Source organism: Hyperolius riggenbachi, chromosome 3 (assembly GCF_040937935.1).
Source record: "Hyperolius riggenbachi isolate aHypRig1 chromosome 3, aHypRig1.pri, whole genome shotgun sequence".
Lineage (NCBI taxonomy): Eukaryota > Metazoa > Chordata > Amphibia > Anura > Hyperoliidae > Hyperolius > Hyperolius riggenbachi.
The window spans coordinates 241,745,161-241,770,480 of record NC_090648.1 but is presented as its reverse complement, the minus strand read 5'-3'; the positions used below and the strand labels follow the sequence as shown (position 1 = coordinate 241,770,480).

General features: G+C 46.5%; 1 protein-coding gene across 1 annotated transcript in view; it reads right to left on the bottom strand.

Annotated features, from left to right (window-relative positions):
- LOC137563511 (store-operated calcium entry regulator STIMATE-like) overlaps positions 1-25,320 on the bottom strand; it is a 112,555-nt gene that overhangs the window by 8,255 nt on the left and 78,980 nt on the right. Inside the window, exons 5-7 of the mRNA XM_068276053.1 lie at positions 10,554-10,666; positions 5,406-5,489; positions 2,492-2,617 (exon numbers count right to left, since the gene is read on the bottom strand). Coding sequence (XP_068132154.1) covers positions 2,492-2,617; positions 5,406-5,489; positions 10,554-10,666 — 323 coding nt within the window. The remainder of the gene's footprint in view (positions 1-2,491; positions 2,618-5,405; positions 5,490-10,553; positions 10,667-25,320) is intronic.

Here is a 25,320-nt window from a genome sequence, read left to right as displayed (position 1 = left end):
CGTATAGCAGAAGTGCAAATCAATGATAACCATGGTCTGTGTTGCCGTGCCTAGTCATAATGTAAGTTTCACATTTAGGAAACTTGTTCATCATTATTATTTATTGTATTTATAAAGCACCAACATATTACGCAGCTCGGGACAATAAACACATACAGTACAATGATACAAGGATGACAGACGTAACAAGGTTATACAACATAGGTTAAAGTTATACAAGGCAAGCAGGGTACAAGATACATGATCATGCGATTTCGGGCTGCTTAGGTAGGCCCAGTAATACAAGTATGAGGCTGTCATAGGGAAGGAGTACATGATCATGTCGAATACACTAGGGAAGGGAGGACCCTGCCAAAGGCTTACAAGCTAAAAGGGGGGTGGGGGGGGGGGGGGTGGAAACACTAAGTAGGGCTGTGGAACAAATACTGTAGCAGTAGAGAGTTATTGTGTGGTCGGGGGTGGGTAGGCCATCTTAAAGAGGTTCATGGCTGACATACATAATGAACTGCTGTTGGTAGCTTATTTACTATATTTACATTGCGCATTGCTAATTTATGCAAAATTTCAACTATATACATTTAAAAAAAAAGCAGGAGACAGAATGACATTAAGCATTTGAAGTTATAAAGATTGGTACACATCATGCAATTTTCCCTTCAGATCCTAAGTGTGAGTGAACTGTTCAATATTCAGATCTGACATTGATTGGATATAGAAGAAAGCCAACATACACACATTTGCAATTTTCTTTCAAATTCCAATCAGATTTCTAATAATTTTTCTGATTGGATAGGAATTGAAAGGACGAGGAAAGCCAGTATTTTGATTAATATTTTCCAGCATGTCCGATCGGCTTCTGATTGAATAAGAGATCGATTCTGAGCTGGGATTGGTTGCTGCTGGCAGCCACTAGACTGTACAATGGTTTTCCTGATCCAATCATTTTCTCAATTGTAACTAGGATCTGAAGTGAAAATTGCATGGTGAGTACCGGCATTTACACTAACATTTTATGTAAAATCTGTAACAACATTTCCGGAACCGATTATTTTTTGTATTATGAACAGTGGTGAACTTAGAAAGTCTGCATTGCTATGTAATGCTATCTGCGCATTCATTTTCCAGATGGGAGGACAGAGAGTGAAGGTGCCATGTGCATTTCTGTGTTCTGATGAGCTTTACAGTCAAAGTACAGAGTGTAATAGATAAATCATATTTTAACAGGATTATTTTCTTAGGGAATTGGTTAGGAGGTGGAACGTCCACCAGGCTAAAGCATGGATATTAGTGACTTATTATTTCTGGGCCATCCTGGACAGCAACACCTGCTCTCAGCCATCAAACGTTCAGCTGCAGAAACTCCACTAAAGCTAAGCCAAACAGATTCAGGAAACTCTAGGAAGTAAAACATTTGACAATCATCAACTCATTGTAATTTGTCTCTGTCATTGTCTATGTATTTGTAGACTAATTACCTACAGAGCTGTGGGCACCACCACCGCACACTTTAGTACTGGGTACCTAGCAGTTATTCCTTCTCCTCCAAATCCTACTTCTGAAGGACATCTGCCCTGAGAGATGCAGAGACACTGTGGACTTCTGTGAAAAATATTCCTTCAGACAGTTCTGTGGCTTGAAGGCCAAAAAGGCTTTCTGGAAGAATGACTAGTATGTGTGTGCACGTCTTCAGGGGACATGATAAGGAGACTCAAACAAAACAACCCCCCCCCCCCCCCCCGACTATTCAATTCTTTAATTAAATGTAAGCCCGACATTGGGATTTGTTGCTAAGTAAATACAGTAATATGTGAATGCATGCGTTTTGTTGCTATGCAGGGTAGCGGAGGGCCAAAGGAGCAGAACGGGAGTGACGCCCATGCAGCTGCCGGGGGAGGGGGGATTGGCACACTGAAAAGAAGCCAGCACTAAGCCATTGATCTGCCAGGCTGAGGGGGTTGGAGTTGCTTTACACATGATGGAGTCTTAGCAGAGGCACCCATTATCGGCTGAGTTTCATCTAGGGTGTACTGGGCTTTAACAAGTGGGGCATGGGAGACCGTACTTTGCGTACCTTTCCAAAGGCAGCATTTGCATGGAAGAATGCAGGGAGTGTATGATGCAACAAAAACGCATTTCTTGACTACATTCTTGCTGTGGCGCATGGGGCAATCCAACTGTGTGTAACAAAGCATGAATTTAACATGACTTGAGTAGTGCATTATTACATTAGTGAGTTTTTTCATTAGTCTGCCACGTTTATTTACTTTGTATGTGAGGTTATGGACAGTTGGGTCACCCTTGCATAGATTGTGCTACATTTAACCCTTTCCATGATGACTTTGGATTACTTCCAACACAGTTCCCATATTGTTGAGATTTCTGGCAATTAGCTAGCTCTGGGCAATTACCTGATGTGTTTAATAATTTACATAAAGCATACATCTGCAATAAATATGGTTACATTAATACAATATTGTCTATTTATTCTTACCCGTGTCTCATTATCCACTGCTGATGTTAGTGTGTCAGTTTCTGTGCTGGTCTCAGAACGTTTATCCATTTTCGCTCTCTTGTTTTTCCTCATTATCAGGCTGTCTACCACCCAAAACATTATAGCCTAAAAAAATAAGCACAGTATCACAATGTGTTCATGGAAAAAATGCCAGGACTCTGGGATAGCAGCTGTTCCAAGCAATGTTCACAGTACAAAGATAGTTTCTCTTGCTTGAATAGGTTTTCCCTAAGTTTGCATGCAGTATTATGGTTGGTGATTATAAATGATCAGTTAAGCATCCCCCACTCCAGCCAATGAGAACAGGGGTCACTTTAGCCTCAGCTATGGAACCAATAGTCAGGGCCGGATTTAGGATAAGGTCACCTTGGCCATGGCCTAGGACACCACAGGAGCAAGCGCACCAAAGCAGCAGGCTAAACTGGTGCAAGCTTGCAAATGCTGCAATGCAAGGAGATCAGACGAGTGCCTGAACACAGTACTCTGCTGCTAGCCGCCTGTGCAGCAGCCATCTTGCTCTCTGTGCATGTTTGCATTGTGGCCAGCGGCTATGGACTTGGAAAGCATTGGAGACAGAGGGGAAGAGGAAGCTTCTGCACTGGAGATGAGTGGAGAAACGAGTGACACTGATGGCTGCTGCAGTGTGAAGGTGAGCTGGCTACCTATACTGAAGGGGGGTGGGAAAAGGAGGGATTAAGGGAGTCATCTGGGTACCTATACTGGAGGGAAAGGGGGAAGGAGTCATCTGGCTACCTATACTGGGGGGGCTCATCAGGCTACCTATACTAGAGGGAATGGGGGGAGGGGTCATCTGGCTACCTATACTGGAGGAAAGGGTCATCTCGCTACCTTTTTGAAGTGGGGCGGCTGGTGACAGTGGCCTTGGGCGGTAAATAGTACAAATCCGGCCCTGCCAATAGTGAAGAAGTAAAAAAAAGCACACAGCACAGAATACTGTACAAGTTAATTTCTTCACTAAATTTACTGAAGACTTGGGGGGGGGGGGGGGGGGAATATTCTTTTTCCAATGCCCCATTTTCATCTGTCATCTTGATAAAACCAACATCTTCTTAATTTGCTTGTAGATTTCTTCTTGGTTGTATGTACAATCAATGTTAGATCAGAATTCTGCTGGAATCTCATACAGTATACATAGTGCAAGGTGGTAGACCAGGAAAGCTCACAGTATATCACAGATTTATTGCTTATTCTGCTGAGCTAGTAGTGTATTGTCAGCTTAAAGTAATCCTGTAAGGGAAAAGTGCCCCTGGGGAGTATCTACCTTGGGACAGAAAAGCCTCTGGATCCTAATGAGGCTTCCTCGTCCAGCAATATTTACCTATCCGTAATCCTGTGCAGGTGCAGTACAAGCTTCCCCTCAGGCTCCAGCGGAAATAGCCAAACTTGCCTGGGTCCACTCTACAATGCAAGTCCCCGATCAGGCTCGGCTATTCCGAGGGGAAGCTTGTACTGCGCCAGTGCAAAACCGCGGATAGGTAATTATTGCCGCGCGCTTAAACCCCTGCTGCACTTTTTTTTTTTTTTTTTAAAGTGAGTCTGAAGCCTTAAAAATAAATATCTCTTTTTACTTGCCAGTCCTCTTCAGCAACAAGATCATAACTGAAATGCCCGCGGCATAATGATATATTTATACCTCCCAAATCCCTGGGGCAAAATTCGGGGATCGCTTCCTAGTAGAGGCAAAGCTTTGCGCAGTAGCTCTGCCTCTGCTGAAGTCAATATCCACCTCTCCCCGCCCCCTCAGTCTTCTTTCACTGAGAGGGGTGATAAGAGGCGGAGAACGGCAGAGATTGACTCCAGCAGAGGCAGAGCTACAGAGCAAAGCTCTGTCTCCCCCGAGCAGCAAAATCAACGACCTGGAAAGTCATGGAATTTTGCCCCGGGATTTGGGGGGTATAAATACATCGTTCTGCTGTGGGAATGCGGCGTTTCAGCTATGATCTTATTGCTGAAGAGGACTGGCAAGTAAAAAGAGATATTTTTTAAAGCTTCAGACTTTCTTTAACTCTGGGTTAAGAATCCAGGATTGCAAATGATAAGTTCTCTGCAATCAGACTGCAGTGCAACTCTCACTAACTTATTAGGGTTGCAACCCTCTGTGAGGTTGAGAAAAAAACAGAGTGTAGAGGACAGATAAATACAATTGTTCAAGATTCATCTGAATGAAAGCTGCATAGCAATAAAAAAAAAAAAACCCCTAATGCTGGGGATACACGGTACGTTTCTGTAGCGTGTATCAAGCAGCTGATCCGGCCAGCTGATAATATTCAGCTGGTCCGATCACGCTGCTCGACCCCCGCCCGTTCGATTCCCGCCGGCGGACAATGGCAGGGAATCGAGCAGCTGATAAGGAGCGCCGGCGGGGACAAGCGGTAATCGATCCGCACGGACGAGCGGGGACGCGTCGGGGGTCTATCCGGCGGCTAATCAGCTGCCGGATCGACCCGTGTATTCCCAGCATTACAAACTTGAGACAGTCAAAGTTGTTTAGATAAACTTTAATCTTGAAACATAAAATAATTCTATGGGATTCCAGTAAAGTGCTGTATAAGATTAGGACTATAGAAACAATAAGGGTGATTCACAAAGCCCTAACAACATTGCTATATACATTTAGTGCACTATCAATTCATAGTATTTACATAACTGATCAAGCGCGTGTTGCACAGATAGTTCGCATTACCTAGGCAACACAAGTTGTGATAAGTGTGCAACACAAGCTCTCCGAGTTGTGTAAATCCTGGTGGTATTGCCATGCACTGCCAGTGGATGATTTATTCTGTAACTTGTTACCTTTTCATGATTGGGAAAAAGAACACAGAGAATACACTAAAGAAGGTCTTTCTATTGCTAATACATGAACTGTACTCACGTTGACTATAAAAGGCACAACCAGCATAACCAAGACAAGCTCCAGCTTTGGATCTGGAATGTTGTCCAGCAGAAGTTCCTGAAGCTGCAGAGAAAAACACAGAGTGGGATATACACTGTGCAAACAGACCTGTCACTTCAGAGCTTTCCCAGCCAGAGTCCACACAGAGTTATTGGAACGTTAAAACAGAGATACAATAACATATTACACAGTAGAATGGAGAATCAGGCACATTTACTGCAGACAATCAGGATTACATATACACAAAGCAGCTTCATAGACATCTGCCACACATTACAGTCCATGGTGAGCCAAAGGGACTTAAACGTAGAATAACACACCCAAGTAGTCTCCTCTTCTTTAATAAAAGTATGCTAAAGCAAAAAAGCATTATAATTTGACAATGAGTCTGTTTAATGTATTTAGAAGCAGTAAATGAATGGCTTTAGATTGGATGATTCCCTGCTCCAGTATAAGGTATGCTCAGTAGACTAAAGAGGCCCATACACTCAGCCGATTAGCGGTCGATCGATATCGATTGATCGCAAATCGATTGCCTGATCGATCGATTTGCGGCCGATTTCAATCGATCTGACATGCTGGAAAATCTAGGTCGATCTGAAGAGATTGCTTATCAATTTGCATTGGACCTAATGTAAATCTGATGGCAAAAAAATGCCATCAGATCGATTTTCAATAGATTTCATACTGAAATCTATTGGAAATCTGTTCCCAGTAAAAAAAATTCCTAAACACATCAGATAGATCAGAAAATCTATCTGATGATCTATCTGCTGCTAATCTAACAAGTGTATGGCCACTTTAAGAATCCCTTCCTGCTGCACCATACTGCTCTGCCCTCCTCTTCAGCCCACCTGCGCATTTATGAAGCAAGGTTAACCCTTGCGAAACAGCTGTCAGATAACTTTCCTCCCCCCACTGCTGTAACCTGTGTGTCGACCCGGTCACAATAAAGGGTATTTTTATGCAGCAGTGCCCTTCTCTCTTCCTTGACTGACTTGCACCTGCGCATTTACATGCATACAGCTGGGGCTCTCCTTCCAATATCACCCCCAGCGCTTACTACATCAATGTACAGCACCCTATGTAAGTCCAAATCATTTAGGCCCAGTTCACACTGGCACAGATGGAAAACTGATCCGAGTAAAAATTGATCCCCGCCACGGACCAGTTTTTAAAAGGCTCAGTTTTTATCCGTGACCCTCTGTTCCGTTAGCGCGCTGTCAATGTGACGCATCCGCCAGTCCAGAAAAATTGCAGTAAACCCATACTTGTGGTCCGCTCGGCAAAACGTGCCGAACGGATCTGTCCAAACAGACCAATGTGAACGGATCCACTGGTTAACATTGGATTCATGCTCATCCATTCTCACCCAGGGCAGCCTTCAGAATTTCCTGGGCCCCATACTGGGCAAACCTATGCCCCCCCCCACCCCACCCCCCAACAACCCCACTAAACTTCGACCCAGCACGCCAAATCACAATAGATTGTTGTAGTAGTAGGCAGGTGATGGGTAGACTGTAGTGCCCAGCAGGTAGTGATGGGTAGACTGTAGTGCCCAGCAGGTAGTGATGGGTAGACCGTAGTGCCCAGCAGGTAGTGATGGGTAGACCGTAGTGCCCAGCAGGTAGTGATGGGTAGACCGTAGTGCCCAGAAGGTAGTGATGGGTAGACTGTAGTGCCCAGAAGGTAGTGATGGGTAGACTGTAGTGCCCAGAAGGTAGTGATGGGTAGACTGTAGTGCCCAGAAGGTAGTGATGGGTAGACTGTAGTGCCCAGCAGGTAGTGATAGGTAGACTGTAGTGCCCAGAAGGTAGTGATGGGTAGACTGTAGTCACCAGCAGGTAGTGATGGGTAGTCTGCAGTGGCCAGTTGGTAGTGATAGGTAGACTGTAGTGCCCAGCAGGTAGTGATAGGTATACTGTAGTGACCAGCAGGTAGTGATAGGTAGACTGTAGTGACCAGCAGGTAGTGATGGGTAGACTGTAGTGCCCAGCAGGTAGTGATGGGTAGACCGTAGTGCCCAACAGGTAGTGATAGGTAGACTGTAGTGACCAGCAGGTAGTGATGGGTAGTCTGCAGTGGCCAGCAGGTAGTGATGGGTAGTCTGCAGTGGCCAGCAGGTAGTGATGGGTAGTCTGCAGTGGCCAGCAGGTAGTGATAGGTAGACTGTAGTGACCAGCAGGTTGTGATATGTGGATTGTAGTGGCCAGCAGGTAGTGATGGGTAGACTGCAGTGGCCAGCAGGTAGTGATAGGTAGACTGTAGTGGCCAGCAGGTAGTGATAGGTAGACTGTAGTGACCAGCAGGTAGTGATGGGTAGACTGTAGTGCCCAGCAGGTAGTGATGGGTAGACCGTAGTGCCCAGCAGGTAGTGATAGGTAGACTGTAGTGACCAGCAGGTAGTGATGGGTAGACTGTAGTGCCCAGCAGGTAGTGATGGGTAGACCGTAGTGCCCAGCAGGTGGTGATAGGTAGACTGTAGTGACCAGCAGGTAGTGATGGGTAGTCTGCAGTGGCCAGCAGGTAGTGATGGGTAGTCTGCAGTGGCCAGCAGGTAGTGATAGGTAGACTGTAGTGACCAGCAGGTAGTGATATGTGGATTGTAGTGGCCAGCAGGTAGTGATGGGTAGACTGCAGTGGCCAGCAGGTAGTGATAGGTAGACTGTAGTGACCAGCAGGTAGTGATGGGTAGACTCCAGTAGCCAGCAGGTAGTGATGGGTAGACTCCAGTAGCCAGCAGGTAGTGATAGGTAGACTGTAGTGACCAGCAGGTAGTGATGGGTAGTCTGCAGTGGCCAGCAGGTAGTGATGGGTAGTCTGCAGTGGCCAGCAGGTAGTGATAGGTAGACTGTAGTGGCCAGCAGGTAGTGATATGTGGATTGTAGTGGCCAGCAGGTAGTGATGGGTAGACTGCAGTGGCCAGCAGGTAGTGATAGGTAGACTGTAGTGGCCAGCAGGTAGTGATGGGTAGACTCCAGTGGCCAGCAGGTAGTGATGGGTAGACTGCAGTGGCCAGCAGGTAGTGATGGGTAGACTCCAGTAGCCAGCAGGTAGTGATGGGTAGACTCCAGTAGCCAGCAGGTAGTGATAGGTAGACTGTAGTGACCAGCAGGTAGTGATGGGTAGTCTGCAGTGGCCAGCAGGTAGTGATGGGTAGACTGCAGTGGCCAGCAGGTAGTGATAGGTAGACTGTAGTGGCCAGCAGGTAGTGATCGGTAGATTGCAGTGGCAGGCAGTTATAGGAGATTTCACTGACCAGCAGGTAGTGATAAGGTGGCCACTAATGAAACAATTTTCCAAACGATTGATTATGAACGATTCTTTGTAAGAATGACCGTAAATGATCGTTTGGGACCACTAATGGACAAGAAACTCCTAGCCAATCTGATCAGATTAATGAAATCGATCCGAATTTCGGTTAGATCCCATCATTCTGATCAGATTGGTAATGAGATTTATGTCCATTAGTGGTCCCAATTGTTCATGTCAAATGTAGGGGCATGCTTGGGCTAAACGGTGTAAGGAATTTACTGGATAAAACCCCTACCTCACATTCGCACTAAATGCAATGCAGGCGGCCACGGCAACGCTGCATGCAGAAGTTGCAATGCATTTATGGGATTTTGTCAGCAATCATGCATCGCAATTCCATGGTGAATGGCATTGCATGGATGGAATCATCAAACTGTGCAGTCCACACACTTCTGATGTCCCTGCAGATCAAATTAATGAGATGCTGATAAGCAATACACATGTGGGGAAGGGGCCTAATGCAGATTGCTTTTAACTCCCTACAGACAGATAGTAGCATGTTATGGCTGAACACCATGCAATTCACCTTTAGACACTGTCAAGTTTGACATGGATTCGTTTTAAATTGTACCTGAACATTGCATGTCCTTTTAAAATAAAAGGCATTTCCATATTCTCATTGACTACATTATAACATACATACCTTTATTTTGTCTTTGTTAAAGTGGATTCGAGATAAACTTTTACTCATTGCATAGTTGTGTTCCTTTCATATAGTTTATAGGGCATTCCTCAAGCCAAATACTTTTTTGTTTTGTTCTAATACTCTAATTCCCTATAAAGTAAACAAGCCTCGCCCACAGCTTCTCCAGAGTGCCTTGGCACTCTCAGATCCATGTAGTAAGGGCTTATGGGAGCTCAGTCTGGGCAGGAGGAGGAGGTGGTGTTACTAGCCAGAGATTTCAGAGGCAGAGGGGAGGAGGGAGGAGGAGAGGGGAGTGAAGTTTTTTCAGGCTGAGTGCTGGAGATACAGATCAGCTTGCTCGTGTGTAATGTGACAAACAGAACGTGGCTGCCCTCATTGTATCACAGGAATAAATAATCAGCAAATCTAGCTGCAAACAGCTTCAACAGTTTATGAGTAAACTATCTATCTAAACTTTAGACAAGTTACTTGTTATAGTTTTTCATCTCGGATCCGCTTTAAGTTCCTCATTGCCAGTTCACTGCAGTCACATCAATACCTAAACCTCTAAACTTGCACCCCTCCCTCTGGTCACTCTCTGCAGCTAACATTTCATCTCAGGAAAATTAACTCTCTTACACGTTCTTCCAGTGTCACCCAGAAAGAGTGTTGGTCTTGGGCAGCAGTTTACTAACAATTGCTATAGAGAGACACTGCAATGCTTCCAGCCAAAACACATGCTGAGCTGAAATGAAGCAACGCTTAATTCAGTTTGCTATAAGCCACTATTACTAGGGCTTTTTCATTACCTGTATATGGATTTGGATTCCTGCCTGGAGTTCAGTGTTAATGTATATTTAATGTTATATATATGTTCAGGGCTTTCTTTTAATAGCACATAATGACAAACCTATGTTTATATAGATGGGTCATCTATGAGGGTTACACAAAGAATAAGCAATGGAAGTTTCTCTTATATACATTTTCTGTCAGGCTGCATATACAGTGAAAGCACTGCTGTGTATAAAATGTATGCATAAGTTCCCTGTTGATGCACCTAAATCTATACAGAGAACAAAAGTGTACATTTCCTATTTAAACTTGATTGTTGTACTTAGAAATATTGGAACATAATGTGTATATATTCTATTTGTATACAAAGTAACTTCTTTCCCATTTTGGATTACCTTTGTCCACCCAGGAATGAGCAATACAAGGCTTATTAGGGTCTTCTCCACAATCATAACCAGGAGATAAACGGCACACTGGCCAAGCCAAGCAGCTGCCTGTGGAGGATCTCCTGCAAAATGGAGAGCACTTCAAATTAAAACAACATAGCAAAAATAACTTCATAAGAGCTTCAGTTTTGCAGAGGAAAAAATCTCCTCCAGTCAGGTCAACTATATGTCAGATCATTTTCTGATTTTATAGGTATGAAGCATGGCATGCTGGGAAGTTTGATGAAACCGAAAAAGTTAAGGATCATCAATAGCAGTAATAAAATGGCAACTCTGGTACACTCTGCATCTCTCTCAGCAAATATTGCCTATGTATTATATATTATAGACAGTGGTATGCAAGTAAAGATAAAAGATCCTTTGTAGAGGTGCATTGAATTTGAACAGAAGGGATGTAGAGATTTCAGGAAAAAAAAAACACAGAAAACATGAGAAGACAATCACAATGGGGAGGAGAGAGTTATGGATTTTTTTTCTATAGAGATAGAATAGTGTTTCCAAAGTTTCAAGGAAGATAAATGTTAACGAGATGGCAATAACTTAGCTGGCTGCAACTTAAAATGAAAAGTTAATTTACAACAACTACTATTTGTTAATTCTCTCTTTTTCTTTTTATTTTGTGTATAACTGTGCATGCATGTGTGCGTTTATACATTACCGGTCCTGCAGAGGCGTAGCTAGGACTTTCAGCGCCCGGGGACAAAGATTATTAATGCGCCCCCTAAGGTGAAGGCTGCGGCGCACGCAGCGCGTCGCGCCAACAAAGGGGCGTGACCATATAATAGGTGTGGGTGTGGTTATGGGTGGAGCCAAATGTACAGGAAGTTAGCAGGCTCACGCTCACCCACCCTCCCTTAGTATGTACCTTCCAGCATGTTCCAAGACAAATTCAGCAATCATGAGCCCCCCACCCATCAAGACAAATTTAGCAATCATGAGGCCCCCAACATCATGACCAACTCAGCAATCATGAGGCCCCCAACAAGACAAATTTAGCAATCATGAGGCCCCGAACAAGACAAATTCAGCAATCATGAGGCCCCCAACAAGACAAATTCAGCGATCTTGAGGCCCCAAACAAATAATGAGGCCCCCAACAAGACAAATTCAGTAACCATGAGGCCCCCAACAAGACAAATTCAGCAGTCATGAGGCACATAAATAGACAGCATTTCACATAAATAGGCAGAATGCCCCCTTAATATGGTAGACACCTCTCACCTGGCAGCAGTTCCCCAAAATACACTCAATCCGACAGCAGTGGTTCCCCAAAAATAGATAGCCCCAGGTCTATAGGTGTCCCCAGAATAGGTGGCCAGAAGTATAGATGTCCCCAGAATAGGTGGCCAGCGGTATAGATGTCCCCAGAACAGGTAGCCAGGGGTAGAGATGTCCACAGAACAGGTAGCCAGGGGTATATGTGACCAGTATATGTGACCAGTATATGTAGCCAGGTGTATATGTGTCCAGTATGTGTAGTCAGGGGGTATATGTGCCCAGTATATGTAGGCAGGGGGTATATATGCCCAGTATATGTAGCCAGAGGTATATGTCCCCAGTATATGTAGGCAGGGGGTATATGTCCCCAGTATATGTAGGCAGGGGGTATATGTCCCCAGTATATGTAGGGAGGGGGTATATGTCCCCAGTATATGTAGCCAGGGGTATATGTCCCCAGTATATGTAGCCAGGGATATATGTGCCCAGTATATGTAGTCAGGTATATATGTGCCCAGTATATGTAGCCAGGGGTATATGTCCCCAGTATATGTAGCCAGGGGTATACAGTGGTGTGAAAAACTATTTGCCCCCTTCCTGATTTTTTATTCTTTTGCATGTTTGTCACACTTAAATGTTTCTGCTCATCAAAAACCGTTAACTATTAGTCAAAGATAACATAATTGAACACAAAATGCAGTTTTAAATGATGGTTTTTATTATTTAGTGAGAAAAAAAACCTCCAAATCTACATGGCCCGGTGTGAAAAAGTGATTGCCCCCCTTGTTAAAAAATAATTTAACTGTGGTTTATCACACCTGAGTTCAATTTCTGTAGTCACCCCCAGGCCTGATTACTGCCACACCTGTTTCAATCAAGAAATCACTTAAATAGGAGCTATCTGACACAGAGAAGTAGACCAAAAGCACCTCAAAGCTAGACATCATGCCAAGATCCAAAGAAATTCAGGAACAAATGAGAACAAAGTACTGTAATTGAGATCTATCAGTCTGGTAAAGTGTAACGATTGTGGAACTTTCCCCGTGATCAGCGCACAACGCGTGCGCTGACACGGCGGAAATCCCCCACAAGCGTGTAATAGCAGGCACCCAGCAAAAGGTGCTACGCACCTGTAGAGGGAAATTCCTGTCGGCAGATGGCGCTGGGGAGTGCAGAGGAACCAATCCTCTGTACCTCCACAAATGCCAGACAGGAATTGTACGAAGCGCAGAACGCAATCGCAAGAGAGGCGATTGCGAATGAGAACGAGCAAAGGGACAGGTTGTATGTGTGTGCGCCAATCCAGTCGCCACCCCGCGACCGCGCACACACAACAGCAGATATGAAATAGGAACGCGATCGCGAGAGGTGCGATCGCCAGACGTGACACAAGACAGATCAGGACAGAATACGAGGGTAGCAAAGGCACAGTAAATAATACAATGAGAAGATGCGGAAAACAACAAATGCTAGCTAACCGCGAACACCGCACTCATTCGCAACAGTGCACGCGGTTATGCGCGGTCTCCACGTGATAAGCACAATAGAGACAAGCACACCTAACTAACCATCGACAGACAAACATGAAACAGAGGACGCGAACGCTTGCTTAACGGTTACCTCACCGAGCCTCCAGCAAGCGGTCGTAGCAGATAAGACAGACACACGAAAACAGGGACAAGCGAGAGATAGGATCCACAGCACTAGCGAAAAGTGGCTAGCGCGATCCAGGTACAGAGTAGCAGAACAGAAGGATCCCCAGCGCTAGCGAAAAGTAGCTAGCGCGATCCCAGGAGACAGAACAGAAGGATCCCCAGCACTAGCAAAAAGTAGCTAGTGCGATCCCAGGAGACAGAACAGAAGAGATAGCTGGTAGCAACCGCTGCACCAGCTATACTCCAAGAACAGAGATCAGAACCATTTCCTGTCAACCACCATAGGGACAGGACAATGGCAAACAGGCAAGACAAGACAGAACAGGCAATACAGATAATACAATCCTAACAGCACTAGGGAAATCTGCCTAGCGCAGATTTAGGAATTACTCTAAGCTGATGTTCAAACAGAGAGCAAGGCTGACACCCCACCAGGAGTGTTACATAGGACGAAATCCTTATGAACAGCGAAGCATTGTGGGAAAGACATAGTACTGATAGTACACGCCTCCAATGAATGTGGCCAGGCAATTTGCATGACAACGTATGCAAATTCCTCTGCAAGCACAAGCTGCAAAACTGACAGAAGCTGTTCTTTCCAGAGTCCTGCAGCATGCAAACCTACACAATGGTCAAAAGGCTGGCAGCCTGCACAGGCAGCTGAGCAAATCATCACATAAAGGTTATAAAGCTATTTCTAAACCTTTGGGACTCCAGCGAACCACAGTGAGAGCCATTATCCACAAATGGCAAAAACATGGAACAGTGATGAACCTTCCCAGGAGTGGCTGGCCGACCAAAATTACGCCAAGAGCGCAGAGAAAACTCATCCGAGAGGCCACAAAAGACCCCAGGACAACATCTAAAGAACTGCAGGCCTCACTTGCATCAATTAAGGTCATTGTTCACGACTCCAACATAAGAAAGAGACTGGGCAAAAACGGTCTGCATGGCAGATATCCAAGGCGCAAACCACTTTTAAGCAAAAAGAACATTAAGGCTCGTCTCAATTTTGCTAAAAAAACATCTTAATGATTGGCAAGACTTTTGGGAAAATACCTTGTGGACCGACGAGACAAAAGTTGAACTTTTTGGAAGGTGCGTGTCCCGTTACATCTGGCGTAGAAGTAACAACATTTCAGCAAAAGAACATCATACCAACAGTAAAATATGGTGGTGGTAGTGTGATGGTCTGGGGTTGTTTTGCTGCTTCAGGACCTGGAAGGCTTGCTGTGATAGATGGAACCATGAATTCTACTGTCTACCAAAAAATCCTGAAGGAGAATGTCCGGCCATCTGTTCGTCAACTCAAGCTGAAGCGATCTTGTGTGCTGCAGCAGGACAATGACCCAAAACACACCAGCAAATCCACCTCTGAATGGCTGAAGAAAAACAAAATGAAGACTTTGGAGTGGCCTAGTCAAAGTCCTGACCTGAATCCTATTGCAATGTTGTGGCATGACCTTAAAAAGGCGGTTCATGCTAGAATACCCTCAAATAAAGCTGAATTACAACAATTCTGCAAAGATGAGTGGGCCAAAATTACTCCAGAGCACTGTAAAAGACTCGTTGCAAGTTATTGCAAATGCTTGATTGCAGTTATTGCTGCTAAGGGTGGCCCAACCAGTTATTAGGTTCAGGGGGCAATTTCTTTTTCACACAGGGCCATGTAGGTTTTGAGTTATTTTTCTCACTAAATAATAAAAACCATAATTTAAAACTGCATTGTGTGTTCAATTATGTTATCTTTGACTAATAGTTAACGGTTTTTGATGAGCAGAAACATTTAAGTGTGACAAACATGCAAAACAATAAGAAATCAGGAAGGGGGCAAATAGTTTTTCACACCACTGTATGTCCCCAGTATATGTAGCCAGGGGTATATGTGCCCAGTATATGTAGTCAGGGATATATGTCCCCAGTATATGTAGTCAGGGGGTATATGTGCCCAGTATATGTAGTCAGGGAGTATATGCGCCCAGTATATGTAGTCAGGGGGTATATGCGCCCAGTATATGTAGTCAGGGGGTATATGCGCCCAGTATATGTATTCAGGGGGTATATGCGCCCAGTATATGTAGCCAGGGGTATATGTCCCCAGTATATGTAGTCAGGGGCATGGCTGTTTCTAGCCCCATGCGGGGCGTGCCACCGCCCGGGGCGCTGTTGGGAGGGGGGCGCTGTAATGGAGGGGGGAAGCACCGTAGCCGCGGGGAGGGCAGCCCGACCTCTCCCTTCCTCTCCCGGGCCGCTCTCCGTGCTCCCCCCTCAGATGTATATTGAGCAGCAGCAGCCAGGGAGGGAGCGCTGTATACAACATACCTCCCTGGCTCCAAGGGCTGCTCTCTCGCCGCCGGTCTTCTTCTCTCTGCAATGCATACACGCTTATACACACGCTGCTTCCTGTTTAGCCGGAAGCAGCGTATGTATACGCGTGTAGGCAGATGGGAGAAGACCGGCGACGAGAGAACAGCGCTTGGAGCCAGGGAGGTATGTTGTATACAGCGCTCCCTCCCTGGCTGCTGCTGCTCACTATACATCTGAGGGGGGAGCACGGAGGGCGGCCCGGGAGAGGGAGGGAGAGGTCGGGCTGCCCTCCCCGCGGCTACGGTGCTTCCCCCCTCCATTATGGAGGACAGCTACCTATCTAACCTATCCTGGGGGGCACCTACCTAATCTAACCTACGCTGGGGGGCAGCTACCTATCTAACCTATCCTGGGGGGCAGCTACCTATCTAACCTATCCTGGGGGGCACCTACCTAATCTAACCTACGCTGGGGGGCAGCTACCTATCTAACCTATCCTGGGGGGCAGCTACCTATCTAACCTATCCTGGGGGGCACCTACCTAATCTAACCTACGCTGGGGGGCAGCTACCTATCTAACCTATCCTGGGGGGCAGCTACCTATCTAACCTATCCTGGGGGGCACCTACCTAATCTAACCTACGCTGGGGGGCAGCTACCTATCTAACCTACGCTGGGGGACACCTACCTAATCTAACCTACGCTGGGGGGCAGCTACCTATCTAACCTATCCTGGGGGGCACCTACCTAATCTAACCTACGCTGGGGGGCAGCTACCTAATCTAACCTACACTGGGGTGCAGCTACCTATCTAACCTATACTGGGGGGCACCTACCTAATCTAACCTACACTGGGGGGCAGCTACCTATCTAACCAACACTGGGGGGCAGCTACCTATCCTGAGGGGCACCTACCTAATCTAACCTACGCTGGGGGGCAGCTACCTAATCTAACCTATACTGGGGGGCACTTACCTAATCTAACCTACACTGGGGGGCAACTACCTATCTAACCTATACTGGGGGGCACCTACCTAATCTAACCTACACTGGGGGGCAGCTACCTATCTAACCTACACTGGGGGGCAGCTACCTATCTAACCTATACTGGGGGGCACCTACCTATCTAACGTATACTGAGGGGAACCTACCTATCTAACCTATACTGGGGGGCAGCTACCTATCTAACCTATACTGGGGGGGCAGCTACTTATCTAACCTATACTGGGGGCACTTATCTAACCTGTATTGGGGGCACCTACCTACCTAGCTAGCCTATACAGGTGACAACTATACTGGCTACCTATATTGGAGACACCTACCTAAATGACTTATACTGGGGGCACCTACCTATCTAACCTATGCTGGGGGCAACTATTCTGGCTACCTATATTAGAGGCACCCACCTAGCTAACCTGTACTGGGGCACCTAACTATCTAACTTATACCGGGGGCGCCTGCCTATCTAACCTATACTGGGGGCAACTATACTGGCTACCTATACTGGAGGCACCTACCTGGCTAACCTATAGCGGGGGCAACTATACTGGCTCACCTATGCCTGGCTACCTATACTGGGGTACCTATTCTTGGCTTCCTATACTGGGGGACCTATACTAAGTGAAACTAGACCTGGCTAACCTATACTGCGGGCACCCATACCTTGCTCCAGGGGGGGGGGGGGGGGGGGCCCAATTTTTACACCCTCGCCCTGGGTGCATTTTAGCCTAGAAACTGCACTGGTCAGGGGGTATATGTCCCCAGTATATGTAATCAAGAGATATATGTCCCCAACATATGTAGCCAGGGGTATATGTGCCCAGTATATGTATCCAGAGGTATATGTGCCCAGTATAAGTAGTCAGGGGGTATATGCGCCCAGTATATGTAGTCAGGGGGTGTATGCGCCCAGTATATGTAGTCAGGGGGTATATGCGCCCAGTATATGTAGTCAGGGGGTATATGCGCCCAGTATATGTAGTCAGGGGGTATATGCGCCCAGTATATGTAGTCAGGGGGTATATGTGCCCAGTATATGTAGGCAGGGGGTATATATGCCCAGTATATGTAGGCAGGGGGCATATATGCGCCCAGTATATGTAGGCAGGGGGCATATATGCGCCCAGTATATGTAGTCAGGGGGTATATGCGCCCAGTATATGTGGTCAGGGGGTATATGCGCCCAGTATATGTAGTCAGGGGGTATATATGCGCCCAGTATATGTAATCAGGGGGTATATGCACCCAGTATATGTAGTCAGGGGTATATGCGCCCAGTATATGTAGGCAAGGGGTATATATGCGCCCAGTATATGTAGTTAGGGGGTATATGCGCCCAGTATATGTAGGCAGGGGGTATATGCGCCCAGTATATGTAGGCATGGGGTATATATGTGCCCAGTATATGTAGTCAGGGGGTATATGTGCCCAGTATATGTAGTCAGGGAGTATATGCGCCCAGTATATGTAGTCAGGGGGTATATGCGCCCAGTATATGTAGTCAGGGGGTATATGCGCCCAGTATATGTAGTCAGGGGGTATATGCGCCCAGTATATGTAGTCAGGGGGTATATGTGCCCAGTATATGTAGGCAGGGGGTATATATGCCCAGTATATGTAGGCAGGGGGCATATATGCGCCCAGTATATGTAGGCAGGGGGCATATATGCGCCCAGTATATGTAGTCAGGGGGTATATGCGCCCAGTATATGTGGTCAGGGGGTATATGCGCCCAGTATATGTAGTCAGGGGGTATATATGCGCCCAGTATATGTAATCAGGGGGTATATGCACCCAGTATATGTAGTCAGGGGTATATGCGCCCAGTATATGTAGGCAGGGGGTATATATGCGCCCAGTATATGTAGTTAGGGGGTATATGCGCCCAGTATATGTAGGCAGGGGGTATATGCGCCCAGTATATGTAGGCATGGGGTATATATGTGCCCAGTATATGTAGTCAGGGGGTATATGTGCCCAGTATATGTAGTCAGGGAGTATATGCGCCCAGTATATGTAGTCAGGGGGTATATGTGCCTAGTATATGTAGGAAGGTGTGTCCCCCAGCAGGAGGGGAGCAGCACAGTGAAGGGAGAGCTATGGGCACAGTGGGGAGGGGCGGACGTCTCCCCCCCCCTCCCTCACCTTAGGGGCTCTCCCTCCCTCACTCTCCCCTCCACAACTAATGTCTGGGTGGGTGGCAGTAGCGGGCGGGACTTACCTGCGTCTCGTCGCAGCGCCGGATGGATCTGCCACTACTCTGGTCTAGTCCAGGCCAGAGCAGCGGCTGCAGGACCCGAACTCCCGGCGCTGGAGCGAGACGGAGGTAAGTCCCGCCCGCTGCGCCAGCCACCCGGACATTAGTTGTGGAGGGGACAGCGAGGGAAGGAGAGCCGCCTAAGGTGAGAGAAGGAGGGGGGAGATGGCCCCCCTTCTCCACCGCTGCTCACAGCTCTCCCTCTTCTCTGTGCTGCTCTCCTCCCCCCCCCCCCCAAAAAAAAACCCCTGCAGCTCAGCTGGGCGCCCTCGGGGACCTAGTGCCCGGGGGCACCTGTCCTACCCCAACCCCCCCTAGCTCCGCGTCTGCGGTCCTGTGTCATGGTGTCAGTCCATCTTCCAAATATGCCGCTCTTTCATTAGCCCCATAAACACCGCAGGCAGTGGTGTGACGGCACATACAGTGGCTTGCAAAAGTATTCGGCCACCTTGAAGTTTTCCACATTTGGTCATATTACTGCCACAAACATGAATCAATTTTAATGGAATTTCACATGAAAGACCAATACAAAGTAGTGTACACGTGAGAAGTTGAACGGAAATCATACAGGATTCCAAACATTTTTTATAAATAAATAACTGCAAAGTGTGGTGTGCATAATTATTCAGCTCCCTGAGTCAATACTTTGTAGAACCACCTTTTGCTGCAATCACAGCTGCCAGTCTTTTAGGGTATGTCTCTACCAGCTTTGCACATCTAGAGACTGAAATCCTTGCCCATTCTTCTTTGCAAGACAGCTCCAGCTCAGTCAGATTAGATGGACAGCGTTTGTGAACAGCAGTTTTCAGATCTTGCCACAGATTCTCAATTGGATTTACATCTGGACTTTGACTGGGCCATTCTAACACATGGATAGGTTTTGTTTTAAACCATTCCATTGTTGCCCTGGCTTTATGTTTAGGGTCGTTGTCCTGCCTGAAGGTGAACCTTCGCCCCAATCTCAAGTCTTTTGCAGACTCCAAGAGGTTTCTTCCAAGATTGCCCTGTATTTGGCTCCATCCATCTTCCCATCAACTCCGATTAGCTTCCCTGTCCCTGTTGAAGAGAAGCACCCCCAGAGCATGATACTGCCCCACCATATGTGACAGTGGGGATGGTGTGTTCAGAGTGATGTGTAGTGTTAGTTTTCCGCCACACATAGCGTTTTGCATTATGGCCCAAAAATTCCATTTTGGTCTCATCTGACCAGAGCGCCTTCTTCCACATGTTTGCTGTGTCCCCCACGTGGATTGTGGCAAACTTGCAAACAAGACTTCTTATGGTTTTCTGTTATCAATGGCTTTCTTCTTGCCACTCTTCCATAAAAGCCAACTTTGTGCAGTGCATGACTAATAGTTAGCCTATGGACAGATTCCCCCACCTGAACTGTACATCTCTGCAGCTCATCCAGAGTCACCATGGGCCTCTTGATTGCATTTCTGATCAGCGCTCTCCTAGTTTTACCTGTGAGTTTAGGTGGACGGCCTCGTCTTGGTAGGTTTACAGTTGTGCCATACTCCTTCCATTTCTGAATGATCGCTTGAACAGTGCTCCATGGGATGTTCAAGGCTTTGGAAATCTTTTTGTAGCCTAAGCCTGCTTTAAATTCCCCAATAACTTTATCCCTGACCTGTCTGGTGTGTTCTTTGGACTTCATGGTGTTGTTGTTCCCAATATTCTCTTAGACAACCTCTGAGGCCGTCACAGAGTAACTGTATTTGTACATTAGATTACACACAGGTGCACAGATGTATTTATTCATTAGTACTCATCAGGCAATGTCTATGGGCAACTGACTGCACTCAGACCAAAGGGGGCTGAATAATTATGCACACCCCACTTTGCAGTTATTTATTTGTAAAAAATGTTTGGAATCATGTAAGATTTTCATTCCACTTCTCACATGTACACCACTTTGTATTGGTCTTTCATGTGAAATTCCAATAAAATTGATTCATGTTTGTGGCAGTAATATGACAAAATGAGGAAAACTTCAAGGGAGCCGAATACTTTTGCAAGCCACTGTATGTGTAGTCACACACACCATGCCAGTGGCGTGTATAGGGCTAATGACAAGCAGTGGGTTCGGAAGACTGACAGTGGAAGTGAGAGAGTTTGAGAAAATCGATGTTAAAGTAAAAAAGTTGCAATTTAAATGTGGTAAAACAACAGATAATGTATAAACATGTATAAAAATGTATTTTTTTATGTGCAGAGTAGGAAATGAAAAAAAAAATGATGCGGGGTCCACCCTCCTAAGCCTCTTTAAAGAGTAACTGTCAGGCTGCAAAAGCTAATTTAAACCTCTATTCTCCTGTGTTAAACAGTTTAGAAGGAAGCCAAAAAGGCAATACTGAAGTTAAAAATCTCTCTTACTTTGATGTTTGCTGAACAGCAAGGCTCTTTATTCGCAAGCTCTTAAAGAGGCCGGCAGGACGCATAACAGATACTGCAAAGTATTCCGGGGCTGCTTCTTCTCCCCACTGCACTCCCTTGGTCCTCCCCTTCATTTCCCTATCCCACCCTAAGGCTGCTTTCGCAGTGAGCAGTTACAGGCTCATGTTACAGCAGCTTGTAATTTGCAGCCCAGCTCACAGCACTGAAAAATCAATGTGCTGTTCACAAGGCACATGTTCCCTTAGAGTATACTGCATGAGTCCGCTATTGTTCCTAGCCACATGGCTAATTAATATTCACTGCACAGTAGTGTTGTCTGGATCATGAACCATTAGGATCTTTGATCCTGATCTTTTTGTGAGTCGAATCATCAGGAAGCAGGGTAAGGGAGGAGATTACATCACAATTGGCTTCCTACAAGACAGACAAACATGGAACCTGCCATGAGCTGTCAAGAGCATCATTCTCTGCAAATACTATATAAAAATTCTGTGAACTCCAAACGTGGACAGTAAAATGCATATGTAATGTAAGTACAGTCAATATTTAGCTACTGATATATGTGTTTTTTTTCTCTGAGACCCTATACCTAACAGCTCCTCTTTAAAGGGACTCCGAGCACCTCTCATGGGTATGCCTTTAAGACTCCGACCAGTACTGCAAAATACTTAAAGATGCATACCTTTCTGTAGCTTGTGCTCTCCTCTTTCATTTGATGCCTGAATCGCCATTCTACACCAAATAGTTTTATTTCAATTTAAAAATCGCGGCTGCCATCTTGGCTATGTTAGAACTTCCGGGTCACCCCTGTCTTCTCAGTTAGAGAAGTGAAACACTGAATGAAGCAGGAAGAGGAAGTGACACGCATGGCCATTGCAAGAGGCTCCTCCAGAGGGGTCATAGCATGACTTTGTTGGAAGTCGTCTGTCTTAAAGGCATGCTTATGAGAGGTGCTCTGAGTCCCTTTAACCCCTTGTCCTCCATTCAGCCTGGGATAGCCAGAATGTGGAGCCCCAGCTACATGGGGTTTCACACCCTGAGCTATACCAGCCCGCATGGTCCATGGTATGGGGGGCTCTGGGGGAGAGGGGCGTCTGAGCCTGGAGGCTTTTTTTGTGCAGTAAAGTTGACCTAAACATTGGTTAGTGTTGTGAACCAGAGGTAAGCCCAGGGCCACCATCAGGGGGGACAACTAACACTAGTGAGGGGCCCGGCACCTCCCCTCCAATGCGCGGCAGCCTACAGTATGTGTTGCTGTGTCCTCTGTGTACCACTTCATCTCCCTCCACGCTTCTCTACCCTGCCTGGTCTATAGTTCGAGCAGAGCTACAAGAAAGTGGCCAACAATATCCACAAATGCGGTCATCAGCGGCCATTTTTCTGTAGCCCTGCTCTAACTATCAGCGGCAAGGGAGGTGAGAGACAGAGCAGGGTGCTTAAGAGTGATGTCAGCGCTGGAACACTGAGCTGGTGAGTTAGCCACCAGCACATGCTACTGGGGGCACCTACTCCTAGCTATATATCTTGCGGTCACCTACTCCTATCTATCCTGCGGGCACCTACTTCTAGCTATCAATCCTGAGGGCACTGATACCTCGTTACCTATCCTGAGGGCACCTACTCCTAGCTATCTATCCTGAGTGCACCTACTCCAAGTTATCTATCCTGTGGACACCTACACCTTGCTACCTATACTGAGGGCACACCAACTACACCTGGCTCCCTTTACCAAGGGCTGCTTTACCCCCTCCCTCACCTGGGTCCCCCCATCTGCTCTCCCCCTCCAGACATTTCAGTGCCAGTCAGTGTGGCTGGGGGCTGGAGTAATTAACTCACCTCTTCCTTTGTGTTCCAGGTGTCGGAACACAGCGTTTGTCCCATGGGTCTCCTCCTTCAATGCTGCCCACCACAGCATCCCCTTCCCCACCGAGGGTGCCCACTGCTCCCCATTCCGGGCTGCTACCCCCTCCATGCTCTAGCTCACCTCGCAGTGGGACCCCCCCCCCCCCCGGCAAGGCGGGTGGCGGTAAGCAGGGAGGCAGCAGACCAAGCACACTATCTGTTTCTGCCTGGCGCCACCCCCAGACTTCCGACACCTTAGGAAGACGCCTCACTTAGCGTCATGGTGGGCTGGGCCAGTTAATACCATATTTCAATGTATATGTTTTTCTGTGCCCATTTTACCCACACACCATGCAGGTTTAACGCAGAAAAAGATGTACAGAACTACGTACGAAGTAGAAAAGACGCATATGGAAAAAAGCAAAAAGCTTTTTAACCCACAGACAAATACGTAAATTCAATAATAGGGATGTGCAAGTGAATGAGTTTCTGGACTGTAAAAAAAAAAATAAAGTTTGTGAATAGGGCACGTGTGAACTCTGCCTAAAAACACCTAGATTGCCAAAAATACCTAAACAAACAAACATTCTTGATGCAACTAGGGATGAGCGTAATGACCTAATTACGAATTTCCGAAATTTCGCGAAATTACTACAATTACGATTTTAGCAGTAATCGAAATTTCGTAATTTTCGCAAATTACGCAAATTTTCGTAATTACGATTACGAAATTTAGTATTTTAAAGTTTGCAAAGGTTTCTATCCCTCTACATGCCTAAAATGAATAACCAACCTCCTCCTCCTCCTCCCTCCCTCTCTCTCTCTCTCTCTCTCTCTCTCTCTCTCTCTCTCTCTCTCTCTCTCTCTCTCTCTCTCTCATTTGTAGTATTTCAAAACCATACTCACATTCATGACATGTCCAGGGATCAAACCCAGGCCAACCACATGGAAGACAGCTATGCTCACCACCATACCACCAAACACACACTAAATAGACTGCTAACCTAAATCTTACTTGTAGACAGTCATATGAGACACATGCTGGGTGCAGGGCTTTGTGATTGGACCATGCGATAGAGTGAGGTGCAAAAATGAAATCATGCCTAGCAGAGGATGGTTTCACAGTGCTAAATGCTAGGCTGGCTGTGGTGCAATTGGTTAGTGTGTCTGGCTGGTAACAGCAAGGTTACAGGTTCAATTCCATCCAGGCATGTCTTTTCCTTTTGCGTTCAACAGTTGTCCAAACAGAGCCAACAGAGCCCCAGATAGCCATGTAGAGTTAGGTCACAGCTAGCCTGGCTGTGGTGCAATTGGTTAGTGTGTCTGGCTGGTAACAGCAAGGTTACAGGTTCGATTCCATCCAGGCATGTCTTTTCCTTTTGCGTTCAACAGTTGTCCAAACAGAGCCAACAGAGCCCCAGATAGCCATGTAGAGTTAGGTCACAGCTTGCCTGGCTGTGGTGCAATTGGTTAGTGTGTCTGGCTGGTAACAGCAAGGTTACAGGTTTGATTCCATCCAGGCATGTCTTTTCCTTTTGCGTGCGCGCGCTGCGCCATTGAACCCCATGGGGTATTTTGCGTGCGTAAAACTTTACGCATGCAAAACTTTGTGCTCGGTGTTTGGACAACTGTTGAACTCAAAAGGAAAAGACATGCCTGGATGGAATCGAACCTGTAACCTTGCTGTTACCAGCCAGACACACTAACCAATTGCACCACAGCCAGGCTAGCTGTGACCTAACTCTACATGGCTATCTGGGGCTCTGTTGGCTCTGTTTGGACGACTGTTGAACGCAAAAGGAAAAGACATGCCTGGATGGAATCGAACCTGTAACCTTGCTGTTACCAGCCAGACGCACTAACCAATTGCACCACAGCCAGCCTTGCACAAAGCCCTGCACCCAGCATGTGTCTCATATGACTGTCTACAAGTAAGATTTAGGTTAGCAGTCTATTTAGTGTGTGTTTGGTGGTATGGTGGTGAGCATAGCTGTCTTCCATGTGGTTGGAGGAGGAGGAGGAGGAGGAGGAGGAGGAGGAG